This window comes from Eubalaena glacialis, chromosome 10, assembly GCF_028564815.1.
Source record: "Eubalaena glacialis isolate mEubGla1 chromosome 10, mEubGla1.1.hap2.+ XY, whole genome shotgun sequence".
NCBI classification, from domain to species: Eukaryota; Metazoa; Chordata; class Mammalia; order Artiodactyla; family Balaenidae; genus Eubalaena; species Eubalaena glacialis.
This window is the reverse complement of record NC_083725.1, coordinates 114,145,596-114,164,011: the sequence shown is the minus strand read 5'-3', so window position 1 is coordinate 114,164,011 and position 18,416 is coordinate 114,145,596. Positions and strand designations below refer to the sequence as shown.

Sequence of the window (18,416 nt, the reverse complement as noted above, 5' to 3'; positions counted from 1 at the left end):
GAAAATTTCAGACTACCACAACTGAGGAACATTCTATAAAAATACCCAGCATTCTTCAAAACTGTCAATGTCATGAAAGACATGGAAAGACTAAGGAGACTATAGAGACAGGAGAACTGCATGCAATGTGGGCTCCCAGACTGGATCCTCAACAGAAAAAGCACATCAGTGGAAAAACTGATGAAATCTGAAGATGCTTCGTTAACAGTATGATACCAAGATTAATTCTCAGTTTTGATACATGTTCTATGGTTATATAAGATGTTAATATAAGGGGAAGCTGGGTGAAGAATGTACAAAAACTCTTTGGACTATTTTTGCAACTTTTCTAAGTTTAAAATTATCTCAAAATTTTAAAAAATCAAATTTAACTGTTTAAAAAAAAATCACAAGGTCAATGCTATGTATTCAAAGGAGGAAACGAGCCAACTTTGGTCAAAGTTCCTCTGGTCACTGAGAACCAGCTTCCTCAGCTAGAACAACAGCAAACCAAGGTAGCAAGTGCCTTCTTGAGGCCCAGCCAGGACTAAATAGGGGCTGGGAACTGCAAAACTTTTTTTTTTTTTTTTTAATGAAATTACCAAGAAATCAACCAAACAAAGCCAGGGAGAATTAACCCAGGTTTTGTCTACAGCTGTGGTTCTTATTACACTTTTTGGTTTCAGAAAGCCTTTGCAGTATTAAAAATAACTGAGTCCCCCAAAAGCTTTTGTTTATATGGGTTATATCTATCAGTGTCTCCATTCATTTACAAGAACATTAATAAACCCATTACATATAAACATAAGTTACTTATTTTTAGTGAAAAAACTATATTTTCCAAACCACAACTTCACACATACTAAAGGAAGTCCACCTGATGAACTGATTTTTATAATGTAATTAAAACACAATGCCAGACCTCCCCCCCCCACCAAAAAAACCTAACAAAGAATAAAAAAAGAAAAAATGAGAAAAATAAAAGAATAAAGAGAAAGGGAAAATGAGAAAAAGAAGAAAAATTAGGGAATAAAGAGAAAAAACAGGGGAAATAAACCACAGATAAAACAACAACAACAAAAAACCTCACAAGGCCAATGCTATATGTATTAGAAGAAGGAAATAAGCTCACACGGGTCAAAGTCTCTGAGGCCCAGGCAGGGATTATTACAAGGGCTGGGAACTGCAAACAAGGGCTCCCTATGAAGTCATCACAGGTAACCAGCCCAAGACTGAGGACAATCAACTCAGGTTTTGTCTACAACAAAGGTTTTCTCACTTTTCGGTCTCAAGAACTCGTCACACTCTAAAAAAATTTATCAAGGACTACGAAGATCTTTTGTTTATGTGGGTCATAGATATCAACAGTTACCATATTAGAAATTGAAACTGATAATTTTAAAAATTATTTTTATTCATTCAAAATAACAATAAACCTATTACCTGTTTACACAACCCATTTTTTAAACGAAGAAACTATTTCTAAAACAAAATGAAATTTGCAACAAGAGTTACATGTTTTATATTTTTGTACATCTCTTTAATGTCTAGCTTAATGGAAGAGGGCTAGCTTCTCATATCTGCTTCTGCATTCAGTGTGTTTCCACATGTTGTTTTGGTTGAAAGATATAAAGAAAATCTCATTTCACACAGATGTGTAGTTGGAAAATGGAGTTTAATAGCCTTTCAAATATTGAGGATTTTCTTCTTTGATACTAGACCAAAACTCCACGAGTAGTAGTTTTTAAAGACTAGTTGCAATGTGCAATCTGAAATTTTATCAATGAACCTTTTGTGTTACTTTTACATTGAAATCCATTGGTCATCTTGCACTTTGAATGGCTCTTTTACCCACTGACAATCTAGGAAACATTCCTTCACCGAATTATGCAGAATTTCCAAATACTGGCATTTCGTACAACATCAAAAAAATCACATTCCATCAATCTTATCACCGATCTCATCAGAAAAATCTGACAAATACAAGTTTTCCAAAATTCTAAATTTTGCTTGAAAACTTGAATTTTATCACTGGCAATGGTGACAGGCTTTGTTCAATTTCAATAAAACGTCCACTAAATACTGCAGTATGAACAACTATAGTTTGTCCATCAATTGTTATTTCAAGTAAAAGTGATGATCCATGTAGATAGTTCGGCTTCAACACACAAGTGCATTTTCTCCAGACAGCTGGACTACGGTACACAGCAGCAATGCTCCATGAATACTTTGCATTTCTTCACTTGGAACATCAAAGACCTTTATTATTGGAGGGTTGAGATTTAATTAAAAAAATATAATTTTTAGTGCTTCATCCAAGTCATTCTTAAGTGAAAATGGCTTTTTTTTTAAACCACAAGTGTGTAGCAGGAAAGTCCATGACTACGACCACCAGCAGAGTTTTGTGTCACTGCCCTGATTCATGTTATGGCACCAGCAGTTTTCTCTGTCACTGCTTCTGCACCAACAGTGCAAATGGAAAGGAAGTTGTTCCAGGATAAACCATGAGTCAAAAAAGTTACTCAACCCTATGCATATTTATCACAACTTGTGTTTGTTGTTGAGCATTCACATAAAAGAAAATATTTTTTGAAGCATACCTGGTGCTGATACAACTTGAGCCATGTCTATAAATCTGCTCATTTGTAAGGTGAAAGTAAAATTTTATAAATAAGATATTACCTCAGTCTTCATGTTTGCAGCTAAATCTTTAATTCGACAAGTCACGGTAACATATGAAGTGGCACTACCCTGAACTTTACTGACTTTTCATTCAGTGGACATTCAGGAACGTCGGCTGTTCAAAATGTCATTAGTCTCTCAGCTACTGGGTGGGCTATTCCAGCCAAAGCAATAACTCATCCTGTAAGAGGCTTCAGTGCATTTGTCATTTCTAGGTGGAAAAGCTGGAACAAATTTTGGCTTTTAAAGAGACCATGGTGTGTACGCTTAAAACACGTAATTCCTTCTTCTTTAAACTCTGACTGATTGGTCTTGAAATGATGCTTCAACTTAACTGGCACCCTAATACTACATGAAAATGCTCTGTTGCATAAGATACAATAAAGTACATTATTTGCATCTATAAAGCTGAGAAGATAACTTTCATTATGATTTTCATTTCTTTTAATTTTTTTTTTTCAGTTCTTGTCTACAGTTTCGCCCAGTTTCTTCAGAGTAGATCCCTCCCTTCCACTTGTTGATATGTCCAGTTGCAGTAAACAGAGCTGGCAGCTATGTTGAGAAAGCAAGACTTCCAACCTCCCTTTTTTAAGCCAACAATTAATCCTTAAATATAAGAGAAATACTATAAATTTTCTTCTATTTTAGAATAAAACAGAATTAAGTGCTAAAATAAACTATAAATAAAATTTTAAAAATGATTAGTTTTCCCCAAAGTTTTTACAAGTAAGTGTTGCAGGTTGTACTTACTTCTTGTGTTTCTTCAAAGGTGAAGGAAAATGCTGAGATTTTAAAATAACTACTTATTGGACAATAATGAGGTTTACAGAGATTAGCAGGTATAACCGAAGAAAACTAGTAAGAGCACAGTAGAAGTACTGAGAACAAATCGAGTTCATCACTGAAAACTTCCATTTTTTAAATAAATTTATTTTTATTTATATTATTTATTTTTGGCTGTGTTGGGTCTTTGTTGCTGCACATGGGCTTCCTCTAGTTGTGGCGAGCGGGGGCTACTCTTTGTTGTGGTGCGCGGGCTTCTCATTGCAGTGGCTTCTCTTGTTGTGGAGCACGGGCTCTAGGTGCGTGGGCTTCAGTAGGTGTGGCACACAGGCTCAGTAGTTGTGGCTCGTGGGCTCTAAAGCACAGGCTCAGTAGTTGTGACACATGGGCTTAGTTGCTCCACGGCATGTGGGATGTTCCCGGACCAGGGCTCGAACCTGTGTCCCCTGCATTGGCAGGTGGATTCTTAACCAGTGCGCCAGCAGGGAAGTCCCAGAAAACTTCCATATTTATACCTTAAAGTACTACCTTAAAAATTCTAGGAAATACAAAAATAAAGAAGCACACATTCCACTGGCCAAGAGTGATGATGTCAACACACATCATTTAGCCTCTGGAAAACTCCACTGTACACTGGTGAGAGAATGAGAGTGAAACAGGCAAATACTGCATTAATGTTACAATGAAAATTATTTTGACTTTGTATAGCACCAAACAGGTCTTAGGGACCCCAAGGGTCCCCAGACTACACTTTGAGAACCAAGTTCAATATTGTGCTACCAAAATTAATAAGTGCCTCCCCAGATCTCTCCCAAGACAGGATCTAGAGTTAGGGCATTCCTGATTGGTCAGAGGAAACAGCCTAGAACTAGCTTAGACCCTGTCACCAGGGAAACTGGGATGCCATCCCTAATAAGTTGTCAAGTTGCCAAGCCTGGATTTACTGAGGAAGGTGGCTCCAGAGACACAAAAATAAAATGTTTTCTAAAGCAGCGAGTCCTTAACTTTACAGAAATCAGAGGAATAGGAGAAAGAAAGGACTGGGTGGTTCTGGGATTTTATACAGGAAGGCGACCTCAGACTAGCAAAATTCCTCTCCTGAGCCATGCCACAAAAGCGGCATACAGGGCTTCCCTGGTGGCGCAGTGGTTAAGAATCCGCCTGCCAATGTAGGGGACACGGGTTCGAGCCCTGGTCCGGGAAGATCCCACATGCCACGGAGCAACTAAGCCCGTGTGCCACAACTACTGAGCCTGCGCTCTAGAGCCCGCGAGCCACAACTACTGGGCCCGCGTGCCTAGAGCCCATGCTCCGCAACAAGAGAAGCCACCGCAATGAGAAGCCCGCCCACCGCAACGAAGAGTAGGCCCCACTCGACGCAATTAAAGAAAGTCCGCGCGCATCAACGAAGACCCAACGCAGCCAAAAATAAATCAATAAATAAATAATTTTAGAAGTTCCCTTAAAAAAAAAAAAAAGAGGCATACAGGCATACAAACAGGTAAGGCAGTGGTACATGGAGATGAAAACCCAAGATGGACAGTGAAAAGGAAGGAACAGAGTTCAAAGAAACCAAACCAAAAAAAAAAAAAAAAAGGAAGTGAGCCACAAGTCAACAGAGGGGTCAAAAGGAAGAGGAAAATGCACTGACAGAAACATTCCCTGATGAGCTCTGCGGCGACACTGCTACCTTTCTCCCTGGCCACAGTGGCAGTGTGAAAAAAAACTGAGCAACTTACTTGCTGTTCTGATAAGGCATTCAGGCTCTAGAAGTGGCAAGCAAGGAACATCAACAGGAACCAACTGAGACCAAAATCTCGGCCCAAGATTCAAAGTCCACAAATCCACAGGAGCTGCTGAGAAATGACTGTCACCCTCCCTCCCAGGCCTCACAAAGGGGAGGCTTTCTTTTCACTCCAGAAAAGCCAACAAAGGTAACAAGAACCTGCCCTTGAAGGCCCCTCTGCTAGTGAAAAAGGAACCTAAAATCATCAGCTGCTAAGTTCCCATGTGGTCTTTAAGAGAAACAGGGAGCTTTCTCCTGTTGCCAAAGGGTAAATACTGCACGTGAATAAAGGAACACAATGAAAGAAATCCTGGCACTAGGTGGGGCCTCCTCTAACACCCGGATCCCAACAGCTCAGAAAAGCCCATGCTCCAGTAACTTTGGATTTGGCCTTCCAGCCAATGAAGACACTGCACATCCACCACCACCACCACCACCACCATTCACACCACAGAAATAATGGGCAGGCAGAGGGTGGTGTGTTTTTTTTTCCCTTTAATCAATAAAGTTGCCTAATATTGATATCTTGTAAATAAACGAAGTATCATTTTTTAAAAAGTGCTTTCAAAAGTACATAAACCTCTCCAACAGCATCCTATTTTCTTTCAGATATCTGATTAAAAAAGAAAACTAAAATAAACAAACAAATTAAAAAACCCAGAAATGCTAGGAAAAGCACCTACGGAACCCCAATGGCTGGAAGAGGCCAAGATTCTTCCAGTCATTACAGAGACATTCCAAACTACGTCCCTTATACTGACCTGGAGTTGTGTGGCGCTCAGAGAAAATTCACTAAGTTGCTCAACTGAAACAACGATGACGGTAATTAGTACATCCTGCCAGCACTGTTGTAAGTGCTTTATATTCATTAACTCTTTTAATGCTCACAACAACTATATCTCTAAGATAGGTACTATTATTACTCCTTTTTCTTTACAGGCCTAGAGGGATAAAGTAAGCCCAAGGTCACAGTAGGGGCTGACCCAAGATTCCAATACAGGGACTCTAGCTGCAGAGCCTGCTCTGACCACAGTGACACCATTTATTGGAAGTCCGAAAGTGCTGGGATCTCCTTTCAACTCTGCCATAAGCTCAACTCAATCAGAATGCTATGCTAGACCAAGAGGGCCTAAGGGACCCCACTTCCTGTGACTGGAGAACCAGTAATTCAAACTCTTTTGGGCAAAAACAAAGCAACAAGTCAAAAATGCTGCCAATGCTATGTGCAAAGGCAGTCAAAAGATGGCCATCTGTGGAGAGGAGGTGGGGAAGTGATGGGGTAAGGGAAAACCAGCAGACACTCGGATCTAAAGAAGGTGAAGGAAAAAGGGGGCCACCCTGCATATAGGATATGAGTAACCAAAACAAAACCTTCAGTAAAATGGTCCTCAGGGGAAGCAATGAGTAAACCATTGTAGCAGCAACAAGGACATAAGCTAGAGCTCTGCCTGCAGGTAGCTGCACTCATTAATCACCAAGCTTTTGGACTTGGGAGCTTTCTGCTTAGTGGGAGACTGAGAAAACAATCTGGCTACATCAGCAGCACCTGCAGTCTAGTCGTAGGGGGCTCAGAATCCTGCTATGTCCCCTCCCTGAGAAAGATTCCCTACTGTGTTCAGGAAGTGCCAGCACGTGGTGACTGAAGGCTCCCACCTTTCCTACAGGTACCTTGATCAGGGACACTCAAACTGTTCCCCATGGCTGAAATACCTGTTGAACTGCCAAAGATCAAAAACTATTCTCTCTCCTTTTTTCTTCTCCAGTGGGCCTGGACAGACAGTACCTATGTACCGATCCAAAAGGTCTGGGGTCTGGTTGGATTTAGCAGCCAGATCATGACAGCCAGGAGTCAGGAGTCCCGATTCCCTTCCAGATTCACACGTGGGGAGCCAAGCACAGACCTCCTGGCCAGGCGAAGGGCCTTTTGCCAAGCTGTGAACTGCAAAGAAAAGGAGCTCTATCTTAGAGCTTCCAGTGAAAGGTGTGTAAGACCAAGTTGCTTTGAGTAGCATGAGGTGTGGAGAAAGCCCACTCACTGGAGAAGCCCAGCTCAAGAGACCCATTCAGAATTAGGAGGGAAGGTGGTTGTTTACAGGCATCCTCCAAACTCATGCCTCAATGAGCAGAGCCCCAGAGGAGGCAGATCTTTGTATTGCCAATTTCCCAAACAGCACAGAGGAAAAGAGGCCGAGGCAGCTCAAAACTAGCTTGACTGGTTCTACAGAGAAGCTGCTGGTCTGCTCCGCCTTCCTTATGTTAAAAAGAAAAAGGTGGCTTGGAGCCAGTCGTTGAACCCACCCCCCGCCCCCCCCACCCCTCCCCCCCCCGCTTCACTGTCCCACAGGATCCACCTAGCCACCAAGACCAGTGTCCATCTCACCCTCCCTCCTACCTACTTGTGATTCTATGACTTCATAAGCCTAAAATCAATCATTTGCTGCACAAGAGGAAATATATTTGTTTTTTGCCCTTTTCCAATGAGAAGGAATAAATGAAAGTAAGGGGGAATGAGTGCCAACCCAAAGACAGACATCTGTGGAAAGAACTCCCCACAGGGACCAAAAAAACTTCAAACACTCTAGACAAAACGGACATTCAGATGAAGGGATCTAGCCTATTTATACCCGGCAAAGGAGAAGCAGGTCTAGCGGGCCAGAGAAGGACCTGGGATCCCTCCTCCTCTGAGAGAGAACTGGAAACCAAGGGGGCCAGATGTTCTCTGGGAGCTTTTTCAGAACCAGATGTACCATCTCAAAGTCTAAAAAACAGCAAAGACATTCAATAGCCCGCACTAAAAGGGCTGTGGTGGGGTAGTGACGCTCTGCTCCGAGAGCTAGAACTTTCAGAGTTAACATGGCGATAGACAGCCTCTTCCCATGCCACAAGTGGGAAATGGGTGGTTTCCTCCCCCACAAGGTTTGTAAAGCCTCACTCTTCCCTTTGCTGAGACAGAAGGGGAAAATGCATAGATAACACTTCAGTGACTCATATTTGATGAAGGCTGGGAGAAAGCCTGGAGAATCCAAGCTTTAGGTGCAAAATGTACAAATACTGGAATCTACCATAAGAAAAGGAAACCCAGCCACCTATCTGGTTTGTCATTTTGCTGAACTTCCGCTGAAGGAGGAAGGGCCAGGTTTAAACTCCACCCACCCTTTCCACAGCCCTCTCAATTTTTGCTTTGACGCAGGAAAGTGGCGAACGTGGCAGCGTCACCATGGCTAAGAGAGAACCAAACCCTTTTCACGTCTCCTCCCAAAGCAGAGGCCTAGTGGTCAGTCTACAGCTTAACCCAGCGCACGGAGCTGGGGCTGGACCTGGTTACTGCAGGAAAGCCTCATCAGGCAGCCTCAGGGAAGGAAGGATGACCACCCTCCTTGCCCTTCCCATCTGCTGAGGTTACTTTATCCCAATCCATTAATGAGCTTCAAAGTGCTGCTGGGGGGAGTCCATTTAGCAGAGACGCTATCATGGGGCCAAGGGTGGCGCCCAGCCCCCACCTCGCTTGTCGATAATGGGCCACAAGGTCCGACACTTAGCTGCACTCTAGGCATAAAATATTCATTTAAGTCGACATAGTACATATGAGGAAAGTCATGGAAGCTCCTGGGAGAAGAGGAATGCCAGCCAGGTGGCTAAGTGCTCAATGGGAAAGAGTTCATGAAGGCACGGGTTAGTCCTGGTCAAATGCCCACTGAGAATTAGGCTGTTCTGTCCAAAGGGGAAGCAGTCTAGTCTGAGATGTTTTTGACTCCCAAGAGCTCTAACCATGCAAACCTCTCAGAAAACAAATTCTCAGTCTTTTCCTGCCTCACAGGCATCAACTCTGTTTAAGACATCGATGCTGAAGAAAACTCAAGCCCAATCTTTGGTCGCCATCCGAAAGATTCAGTTATCCCTGTGCAAACTTGATTTTAATCTGAAGCAGGCCGAATTTCAATGACTGCCTTGTATCCATCTGTTTAGCTATTTCCCAAAGTCCACAGACTAGAGAGAAATTATTACAATTTACTAGGTAGCTACCTTTACCAGGTTCAAAGGTTGTAGTATGGCAACTGTATGAACTCCAGGGACTCCTAGAGCCCTTGGTCTAACAATACCTCTTTCCTGTTTCGAGGGTGAAGCAGAAAGTAAGACTATATGGTCTGACATTCACCCACACTCCTGACCAGAAGGCAGCACCAGCAAGGAGCCCCTGGCCAGGGTCAAAGGGCAGAGGTTGGAGTCAGCACCCAGAGCATGGGGCTTGCTGCACAGCCTGCAGGACAGGGAGTGAAACGAGAGCGAACCGAGCTCTCTACAAGACAACACTAAAACCAGATTACTCAGTGAAACATTCAGCCAGAGTCAACACTGGGATCCAAGCGATATGTGTGTTTGGAGTGGCTCAGTGGTTCTGTACAGGATTCTAAAAGTTAGATTTGCTCTCTCACCCACACTTCCAAACTCCTCTTCCCAGAATCACCTGAGAGAAGAAACAATGCCACTCACTCCCTGGAAGGACAACAGCAGCCCCCTCCCTCGCCCACTGCAGCAGAGGCAGAGGCGGGTGGGCAGTGAGAAGCCTCTTGCTTTCTCTCAGGTGCTTTCTCTCAGGAGCCCTCTCTTGTGGTTCCTGAGGCCCAGAGGTGGGGCAGGTATGAAGCCAATGTAGGCCCTCTACCAGGTGTCACAGGAAGCTTTCTCCAGCGGCAGGTGGACTCTGCAAGTTGGACCCCTCTCCACTTGCCTATTACTGCTGCTGCTGGCGGGAAGACAGTCATCTTGCTGATTGCTTTCACCACTGCCAAGCCTCCAGGCCAACAGAGCCATTTGGAAAAGTGAACAGAAAGCTCAGCTCTCAGATTAAGAATGCCCAAAACTACCAGCCCCAGGTCACAACCCTCTTTCTGCAAAAGGAAGAGTCTATGACTGTGAAAAAACACATCTGCAATCAGGTGTCACAAAAATCACAATAAAGACAGGGCTTAACTTTCTTTTTATCTCCTACTTTCACTGTTAGAAGCAGAGTCGACAGCAAACAGGCAATCTCTCTGCAACACTAGGTTTATTTTATGCTTCAACATTTTGTGTGTGTGTATGTCTGTTTAATTCAGATGTGATCAAAGAGCTCCTAGAAACAGCTTCTCATCAGCCACATGTTTTAAAGAAAGGGGGAGAGAAAGAGCAAGAGATTGGAGCTGGAAGACAACCAGCAGAGTTTGTTTACCTATTTTCTTGTGAAACCAATTTAAATAATTTAAATCTAAATAAGATAATAGAGGACCTTTGGGGGAAAGAAATCAAACCAACCAAATCCCTTGCTTTTTATTTCACAACATTAAGGCTTATGCAATGACCACTTTAGCTAGAATCGCAACAGGACCGAGAAGAGCTTTCTGGTCTCACCTGGTGGCATGATCTAGCCCAAAGGAGACCAGTGCTTCAGGCCTCTCTAGCCTTATGACCAGAGGAGCTGATACTTGTCTTTTTTCTTGTTTTAAAAAATACTGCACCTGCCTGTTATGTTTTTCGAAATCCACACTTTTACTGGAATGAGACTTAATATCAAGTCAATGGTGCAGCTACCCTGAGAATGACAGAAGAACCAATGAAGCGGCTCAGGGGAACCTAAATCCACAGAGTGGAAACAGGATGAGTAATTCATAATTTGGAACAGGATGACAACGTATGCAGCCAGTGCTCTGGACAAAGTTATCAAGGAGCAGCTTACGTTCCCAAATGGTTCACAGAGTTCTGCCATCACAAAATCAGTAGGCGTGCACCGGGTTCCTACTATGCGCTCAGCATTATGTGAGGCTTGTAGGGAAGAGAGGAAATCAATGCACACATCACAAGAAAAAGACCAAGGCAAGAATACATTTACACTGAGTAAAGAGCACAAAGAAACCACATTGAGGCACTCTGTTACTCTACTTTGCTGAATACAATGCCCCCCACAGCCTTGCTGAGAGAGTAGGCACTCCACCGCCACTCCCCAGATGCCTGAGGGTGCCAGTCAGTCACTTGGCCTCCTCCTACCAGCTCAGAATCAACAGTCTGGGAAAGTCCTCTGGTTAAGCAGGGTTTACCTGCTAAATAAAGGCTGTGATAGGAAAAGGAATGGAACAGGCAACCTCAAGAGGGCCTCGAGAAAGTGGTTCCCAGTAAGGAGAGAAAACAGCTGGCACTGGAGGGAAAGACTGTGAGAGACAGGCCATTCTCCAGTTTCCAAACACCTCAGTCCCATACAGAACCAGCTGCCAAACCCGCTGATGAAATGGAAATCAACCATCACTCCCTCTCAACCCATTTCAACCCCAGAAGCAATCAGTCAATCCGTCAGTAATGAAAGGGTCAACCACTGCAGAAAAACTTATCCAGAACTCCTCTTGAGTTCCTGACTGCCCAGATGACAGAGAGTGAGGGGGTAACAAAAGAGAAAAACATCAGAGAAATGAAAAGAGGGTAGATTTTTCAGAGAAAGTTGTTAATATGCAAGAGAATATAACAACAGTTCTATTGCACTAAGGAGAAAGAAGTAAACAAGATGAAAATATAAATAATGTAGTGAGGGAGAAGGATGCAAAAAGCATTTCAAGCCCCACAGGAGAAGAGCTCTTTTTTCAAGTCAAGTTTTTTTGGCCTAGTAAAGTTCTCCACCAAGGTATGACAGGCAGGGGACTCTCCACAGAGCAGGCAGCAAGGGACACTAGAGATGGTGAAAGAAAGGGGAGGGGTGGAAAGTGGACGCCTCTCGGCTAAGAGGTGAGATGACACAGAAAAGGCTAAGGCTTGGGTGACAGATGATAGCAGTGATTGCCAGGATGAGGGGGAAGTTTGTAGCTCAAGAAACTAGCGTGCAAAATTCCTGGCCCGGGGGGTTACAAAGACTAGCCAATCACAAGGGGATGGATAGGGGCATATGCGGGAAAAATAAACATGATGTGAAGAAGGCAGGAAACTAATATGGAGATTAAAGGCAATCCTGATTAAGAGGCATAGTAAGTAAGATGGGGTGAGGGGAGAGAAATCAGAAGGCAACAAGCAAGGGGGATGTCACTATGTAAAGTGACGCCAGGAGCGAAGAAACAAGAAAGCCTCACGGTTTGTGTTGCGGTGTAAGAGGACAGAAAGGCAAGGACGGGGATGCAGCAAGGCCTGGGAAAGGACCGAGCAACAGGTTGTGTAAAGGGAGTGGGGCTGAAATAGTGAGTGTCTTTCCCTCGGTAGGAAGAGCCCAGGGAGAAGGCTGGTACAGCACTCACAGTGAGAAACAGGAGGCCAAGACTCAAAAAACCCAAACCCCAGAGGAAGAGGACGTGAGGGATCCAAAGACTCTGAAGGGAGTGAAGACTGGAACCCCAAAGACAACCTGTGGGAAAACTATGCGCATGACAGCTGTACGGGAAAACACGGAAGCAACAAATGCCAGCGCGAGGCACCAGGGAGCTCCTGGAGAAGAGAAGGGAAAGTGATGAGCAAAGAGTAGGCGAACGATTTGGAAAGGTGATGCGGGTGGAGCTGGTGGGTTGCAAGCAAGAGGGAGAGCACAATCTGGAAAATTGCAAGAGGCAGGGTAGAAAGCCGGGGAACTGGAAGGGGATAGGGATCGAGAACACACTCCGGGGCGAGGACCCTGAGGGTGATACTGGGACTGGGAGAACCGGTGCGGGCGGAGGGGAAGCGAGGCTGGAGGGATGGAGGAAGACGTGGACAACGACCTGGGGCAAATAGCAGGGTGCTAGTCGAGGAACAGGAGGGTGGCTGCTTTAAGCGTGGGTGGAGGAAGACCAGAAAGGCCCCCGAGAGAAAAAGGGAAGAGAAGAGGAAGCTGGGGAGGTAACACGGAAGAGCGCAGGAGGGCGGTGAGGGGGGGGGGGTCGGCAGAAAGACAAGTGTGCAGCTTGGAGTCTGGACGAGGTGGGTCCCAGGAGAGGACTCGGAAGGGAGATGTACGGGGCCAGGAGCCAGATGACAGGGCAGCCGAGGCTTACAGGATGGCAGCAGGGGCACGAGGGGAGCTGAGGAGGGAGGAGGCTCTGCAAGGTGCAGGGGCCCAGCCAGAGAATTCGGGGAGCCCTTAGGGCTCCTTACCTGCTCGGTGTCCCTCTCGTTCAGCGTGGGTAGGGGGGTCCGGGCGCTGGACATGGCGCCGGTATCTCAGGGGAGGGAACCGAGAAGCTCGGAGGAAGGGAGGGAAGGGAAGGCGCGGAGCCCGGCCGGGCGGGGCTTCTCACAGCAGGGGCACCCGCCGCATGGGCCCCGGCCGGGGGTGCGGGGAGGCCGGACTGCCGCTCACGCCAGCCCGGGGATGCGCCGCTCGGGCTAGGCCGCGCCGGCTCCGAGCGGCTCCAGACCGCACCCCCCCGACCCCCGGCTGGGCTGTGCCGCCTTTCGGCCGGGCCGCGCCGCTCCGCCTACTCTCTGCCGCCGCAGCCGGCCGCCTGCCTCGCTCCTCCCCTGCCCTCAGCGGCACTGCTCCGCGCCCGGCACACAGGCAGCCGCCGCCGGACCTGCTGCTCCCAACATGGCCGCCACCACCGCCGGCCCTCGGCTCTTTCCGCCGGCAGCAGCCGGAAGCATCCGAAGCGGCTAGAAACGGGAGGGGGGCGCGCCTTCTCCTCCCGGCCACGGACTACTGGTGAATTCCGGAAACACCCGAAGAAGGTAATCCCGGGGACGCGCGCGCCTCCTCGATTCCGAAGACCAAGCTTCGGCTCTGTTTGCGGAAATCCACGAAGGGACTCCGGGTACTCCAGCCACGCCCACAGGCCTTTCCCCGCCCACTTCAAACAGGCTCTCGGCAGTTTCCGGAAACACCCGAAGCCGCCCCGCTTGCCTTGAGCCGGCCCCGCCCCCATCCCGCCCCGCCGCCGCCGGCGGTCGTCGGCCATTTCCGGCAACACCCGAGGCCGGGCGAGCCTCGGGTCATTCCCTCGGGTGGTACCCAAAGTCTGACTCTTCGTTTCTTTCCGTCAGTTTTCGGGTATTTTCAAACCTTGAACAGGGAGCATGGATCACGTGTGCGTGTTACCATTTGACTAAATAGAAAATAAGGCTGTTAGCCATCCCTGCTGTTGGCATCCTTTGGTTCTAAGGCAACTTCCTGTCTGTGTGTCCTTTCGTCTCAGCTAGCTCATTAAATACATCTCGTTTATCATCCAGCCTGTCTATCAACATGTGTGTCACCTGTCAGATGCAGCGTTAGTCTATTACCTGTCTACCTACCGTTCATCACCAGCTGTCATCTATCTTGCCTTCTATTTATCTATCCATGCACCCCACATCTAGTCCACAGGGCTCCTCAAGGTCCCAGGCAAGCACCAGGTAAACGTCCTTGGCTCCCAGCTGCCGGAAGCTGCAGAGATCCCCCCAGCCCTGCATTCCACCTCCAGCTGTGTGTAGTGAAAATGCTGTGTGATCTTGGAAAAATCACATAACATCTCTGTTTAGACTCCTCAACGTTCCTATATTGACAGAATCCATGCCTTTGTTCCAGTGATGACATTCTAAATAACATCTTTGAATTTGTTACCTTTTTTTTCTTTCAGAAAAAGTCTTTTGCTTGTTCAAAATAGCACAAAACGGCATTGCACTATGGCAATGAGTCACGCCAGTTCCCTTTTAACTATCCCTGTGAGGTAGAGCAGGAGAGACATTATCTTAATTCACATTTCAGTTATCCCTTCTAAGACAAGGAACTCATAGGAAAGAAAAGAGAAACTGGTTGAAAATGAGGATTCCTCAGGATGGCACAAAGAATGGACACCTAGAGAGGTTCCTTTCCTTCTCTGGCCTCAGTTTCCCCAGCAATGAATTGAGGTCATTAGATTCATGAGCTCTGAAGTCCCTCTCATCTCTGGAGAGCCCCTGACTTTAACAGGAAGTCCACGTGGCAACCTGAGTTCACTCTTCACTTCCTCCTAGACTGTCTCACCAGGGAGGGGCAGTAGGCTGGCTGGTCTGATTCCTCGGGCTCTAAGCTGCCCCCACCCATTGTATCCTGGACATGTTGAAAAACCACCACTGCCAAACCTACCCTAAGTTCAACAGCAGATAAGGTAGGCAGAAGCCAGAGTCCCCACAAGAGCCAGAGACGAAGCTCAAGTAACAAGTTCCCAAAGGTACAGGAGGAGAGAGGCCCAAGGGCTTGTGGGGAAAGAGTGCTGGTTGGACGTCTGACACTTGACTTCCAACTCCAGCTACAGCTTATTGAGCAGAGCCCTTGGCTAAGTCAACCAGAGAAATAGGCAGCCAGACAGAAGCAATGAGAGGATGCTATGAACATACTTCCTAAGGCAACAGGTATGACCTACAGTCCTAGTAAATGCTCGGGACTCCATGACACCTCCTCATGCCCCACCTCAGCTCCATTCAGGCATCCAGCCCTTGAGGAAGAAGTTGGTGAAGGAACACAGAAGGAGGTGAGAGGGAAAAAAGAGGAAGAGGTGAAGCCAGAGGACATTCCCCGACCCCAAATTCATCCAGAAAAATCCATGAGAATGATGTGCCCTCTGGTGGCCAAAGGGAGACTCACTGTTGATTCCTGTGCCCCGTGTAACCTCCAAGGCTTGGGTCCCTGGAATAAGGGAAAAGGGGAGGGGGTTGGAGGAGCAAAGGAAGGTGCACTCAGGGGTCTTCCCTGGCCCCTGTCTAAGCAAACTTGACTAAGCAAACTCTACATCCTCCATGCTTCTACTCACTCAAGTTCTCATCCCTGCACTCTGCCCCTTAGCCCCTGCCTCCATCCTACCTGTTCTCTCCTCTTCCTCGCAAGGCTGTCTAACCGGTCTCCCTGCCTAGAGTCCCTCCAACCTGCGCCACCAGACATGCCAGAATAATCTTCCTAAAGTCCAGCTCCAATTACATCTCTGCCCTGCTAGAAGGCTCTCACCAGCTCCCCTGTGGGTTAGGCAGGCTGATTTCATGGGCCTATGATCTGTGCAGTCACACAAAGCCCCACACTTAAGAAGGGCCTTGAGCTCGATTTAATGCTCTACTCTCACCCTTCTTGAAATTTTTACCAAGGGGGCCCTGCATTTTCATTTTGCACTGGGCCCCACAAATTTTGTACCTGGTCCTGGTGGTAGGAAAAGACTTTGGGCTGCACTGAAACCTTTGCACAATCTGGCCTCAGCTTACCTTGTGAATATCCTCTCCAACTAGGTATCACTGGTTGACACCTCCCTTCAATTCGTGCCCTGCCACCAAGCTCTCTTACCTTCACGCTTTTGTTCAGGCTGATCAATTGCCAGTCACCTACCTCACCTGGAATTCTAGATGTCCTTCAAGATCCAGTTCAAATATCGTCTTCTCATACCCACCTAGTCCTCTTCAAAGCTTAATTATTGCCACACATTTACCTCTCTCTAATCTGCAAATTCATTCATTCATAAATCTCTATTGAGCATCTACTATGTGCAAGGCACTGTTCTAAGCTCTTCAGATATAACAGTGAACAAAAGATCTCTGCCGTTGGGAAACTTACATCTCGACTGCGGAAAGACAGACAACAAACATAATACATGATAGTAAATATTAAGTGCCATGGGAAAAAAACTAGAGTCAGCTAAGGGGGATCAGGATTGCAGAAGTGAGGTGAAGGGATGGAAAACAAGTTGCAGTATTAGGGTGGTCAGTGCAGGCCTCACTGAGAAGGTGACACTTGAGCAAAGACTTGAAGGAGACGAAGGAGTGAGCTCTGCCGCTGTCTGGGGGAAGAGCATTCTAGGCAGAGGGTGTGGCCAGTGCAAAGGCCCTGAGGCAGGTGCGGGCCTGGCTGTTTGAGAGTGTGGGGGTAAACAGTAGGAGAAGAGGGCAGAAAGGTGATGTGGAGCCAGGCCTGGTGGGCCGCTGCTTTGGCTTTTTCTTGTAGTGAGGTGGGGAGCCACTGTAGTGACATGACCTGACTGGCTGCTGGGTTGAGAATAGAGTGAAGGGGCAGGGCAGGGTTTCCTTCCGGAAACCCTGAAGGAGGCTTTTATGACAATTCAAGTGAGAGATGACCATGGCTCGGAGCAAGGCAGCAGTGGTGGAAGGAGTGAGAACTGGTCAGATTTGTGATAGATACAGCCGACAGGATTTCTTTCTTTCTTTTTTTTAAAAATAAATTTATTTATTTATGTTTGGCTGTGTTGGGTCTTCGTTGCTGCGCATGGGCTTTCTCTAGCTGCAGCGAGTGGGGGCTACTCTTCGTTGCGGTGCGCGGGCTTCTCACTATGGTGGCTTCTCTTGTTGCGGAGCACGGGCTCTAGGCACGCGGGCTTCAGTAGTTGTGGCACGCAGGCTCAGTAGTTGTGGCGCATGGGCTTAGTTGCTCCGTGGCATGTGGGATCTTCTCGGTCCAGGGCTCGAACCCGTGTCCCCTGCATTGGTAGGCGGATTCTTATCCACTGTGCCACCAGGGAAGTCCCCGGACGGGATTTCTTTTCTTTTCTTTTCTTTTTAATATATAAATTTATTTATTTATTTTTGGCTGCATTGGGTCTTCGTTGCTTCTTAGGGGCTTTCTCTAGTTGTGGTGAGCGGGGGCTACTCTTCGTTGAGGTGCGCAGCCTTCTCATTGCAGTGGCTTCTCTTGCAGAGCACGGGCTCTAGGCGCACGGGCTTCAGTAGTTGTGGCACGTGGGCTCAGTAGTTGTGGCTCGCGGGCTCTAGAGCGCAGGCTCAGTAGTTGTGGTACACGGGCTTAGTTGCTCTGCAGCATGTGGGATCTTCCCGGACCAGGGCTCGAACCTGTGTCCCCTGCATTGGCAGGCGGATTCTTAGCCACTGCACCACCAGGGAAGTCCCGGCAGGCAGATTCTTAACCACTGTGCCACCAGGGAAGCCCCCGACAGGATTTCTTGATGGATTGGTTTAGGAGGTATGTGAGAGAGAAGAGCTAAGGATAATTCCAAGCTTTCCAACCTGAATAACTGAAAACAAAACAAACACAAAAGTAAAGGCTCTACCACAAGCCCCAGACCAGGTAGAAACCAATGGATAGGACCAGTGCTCCAGGGCAGCCATGTTGCCCACCGGAATCAGGGAAGGCAGGGGTTACAGATTCCCAGCACCAGAGGCACAGGGGCCTTAGAGTAGCAGTCCCCTGCATGGATGGGCCAGGAGGGGAAAAGCCAAAGGGAGCCCAAGGTGCTGGATGGAAGATACCTTCATTCTCACCCCTGTGAACCATTGCAACTCTTCTCCATCTTTCTCCTCC

At 47.0% G+C, this 18,416-nt stretch overlaps 1 protein-coding gene across 10 annotated transcripts in view; it reads right to left on the bottom strand.

Annotated features, from left to right (window-relative positions):
- Positions 1–13,833, bottom strand: part of MARK2 (microtubule affinity regulating kinase 2) — a 56,465-nt gene extending 42,632 nt beyond the window's left edge. For all 10 annotated transcript variants that reach the window (XM_061201922.1, XM_061201926.1, XM_061201924.1 and 7 more), the window contains exon 1: positions 13,307–13,833. In XM_061201922.1, coding sequence (XP_061057905.1) covers positions 13,307–13,360 — 54 coding nt within the window. In that variant the 5' untranslated portion in view covers positions 13,361–13,833. The remainder of the gene's footprint in view (positions 1–13,306) is intronic.
- Between the last annotated feature and the right edge of the window lie 4,583 nt (positions 13,834–18,416).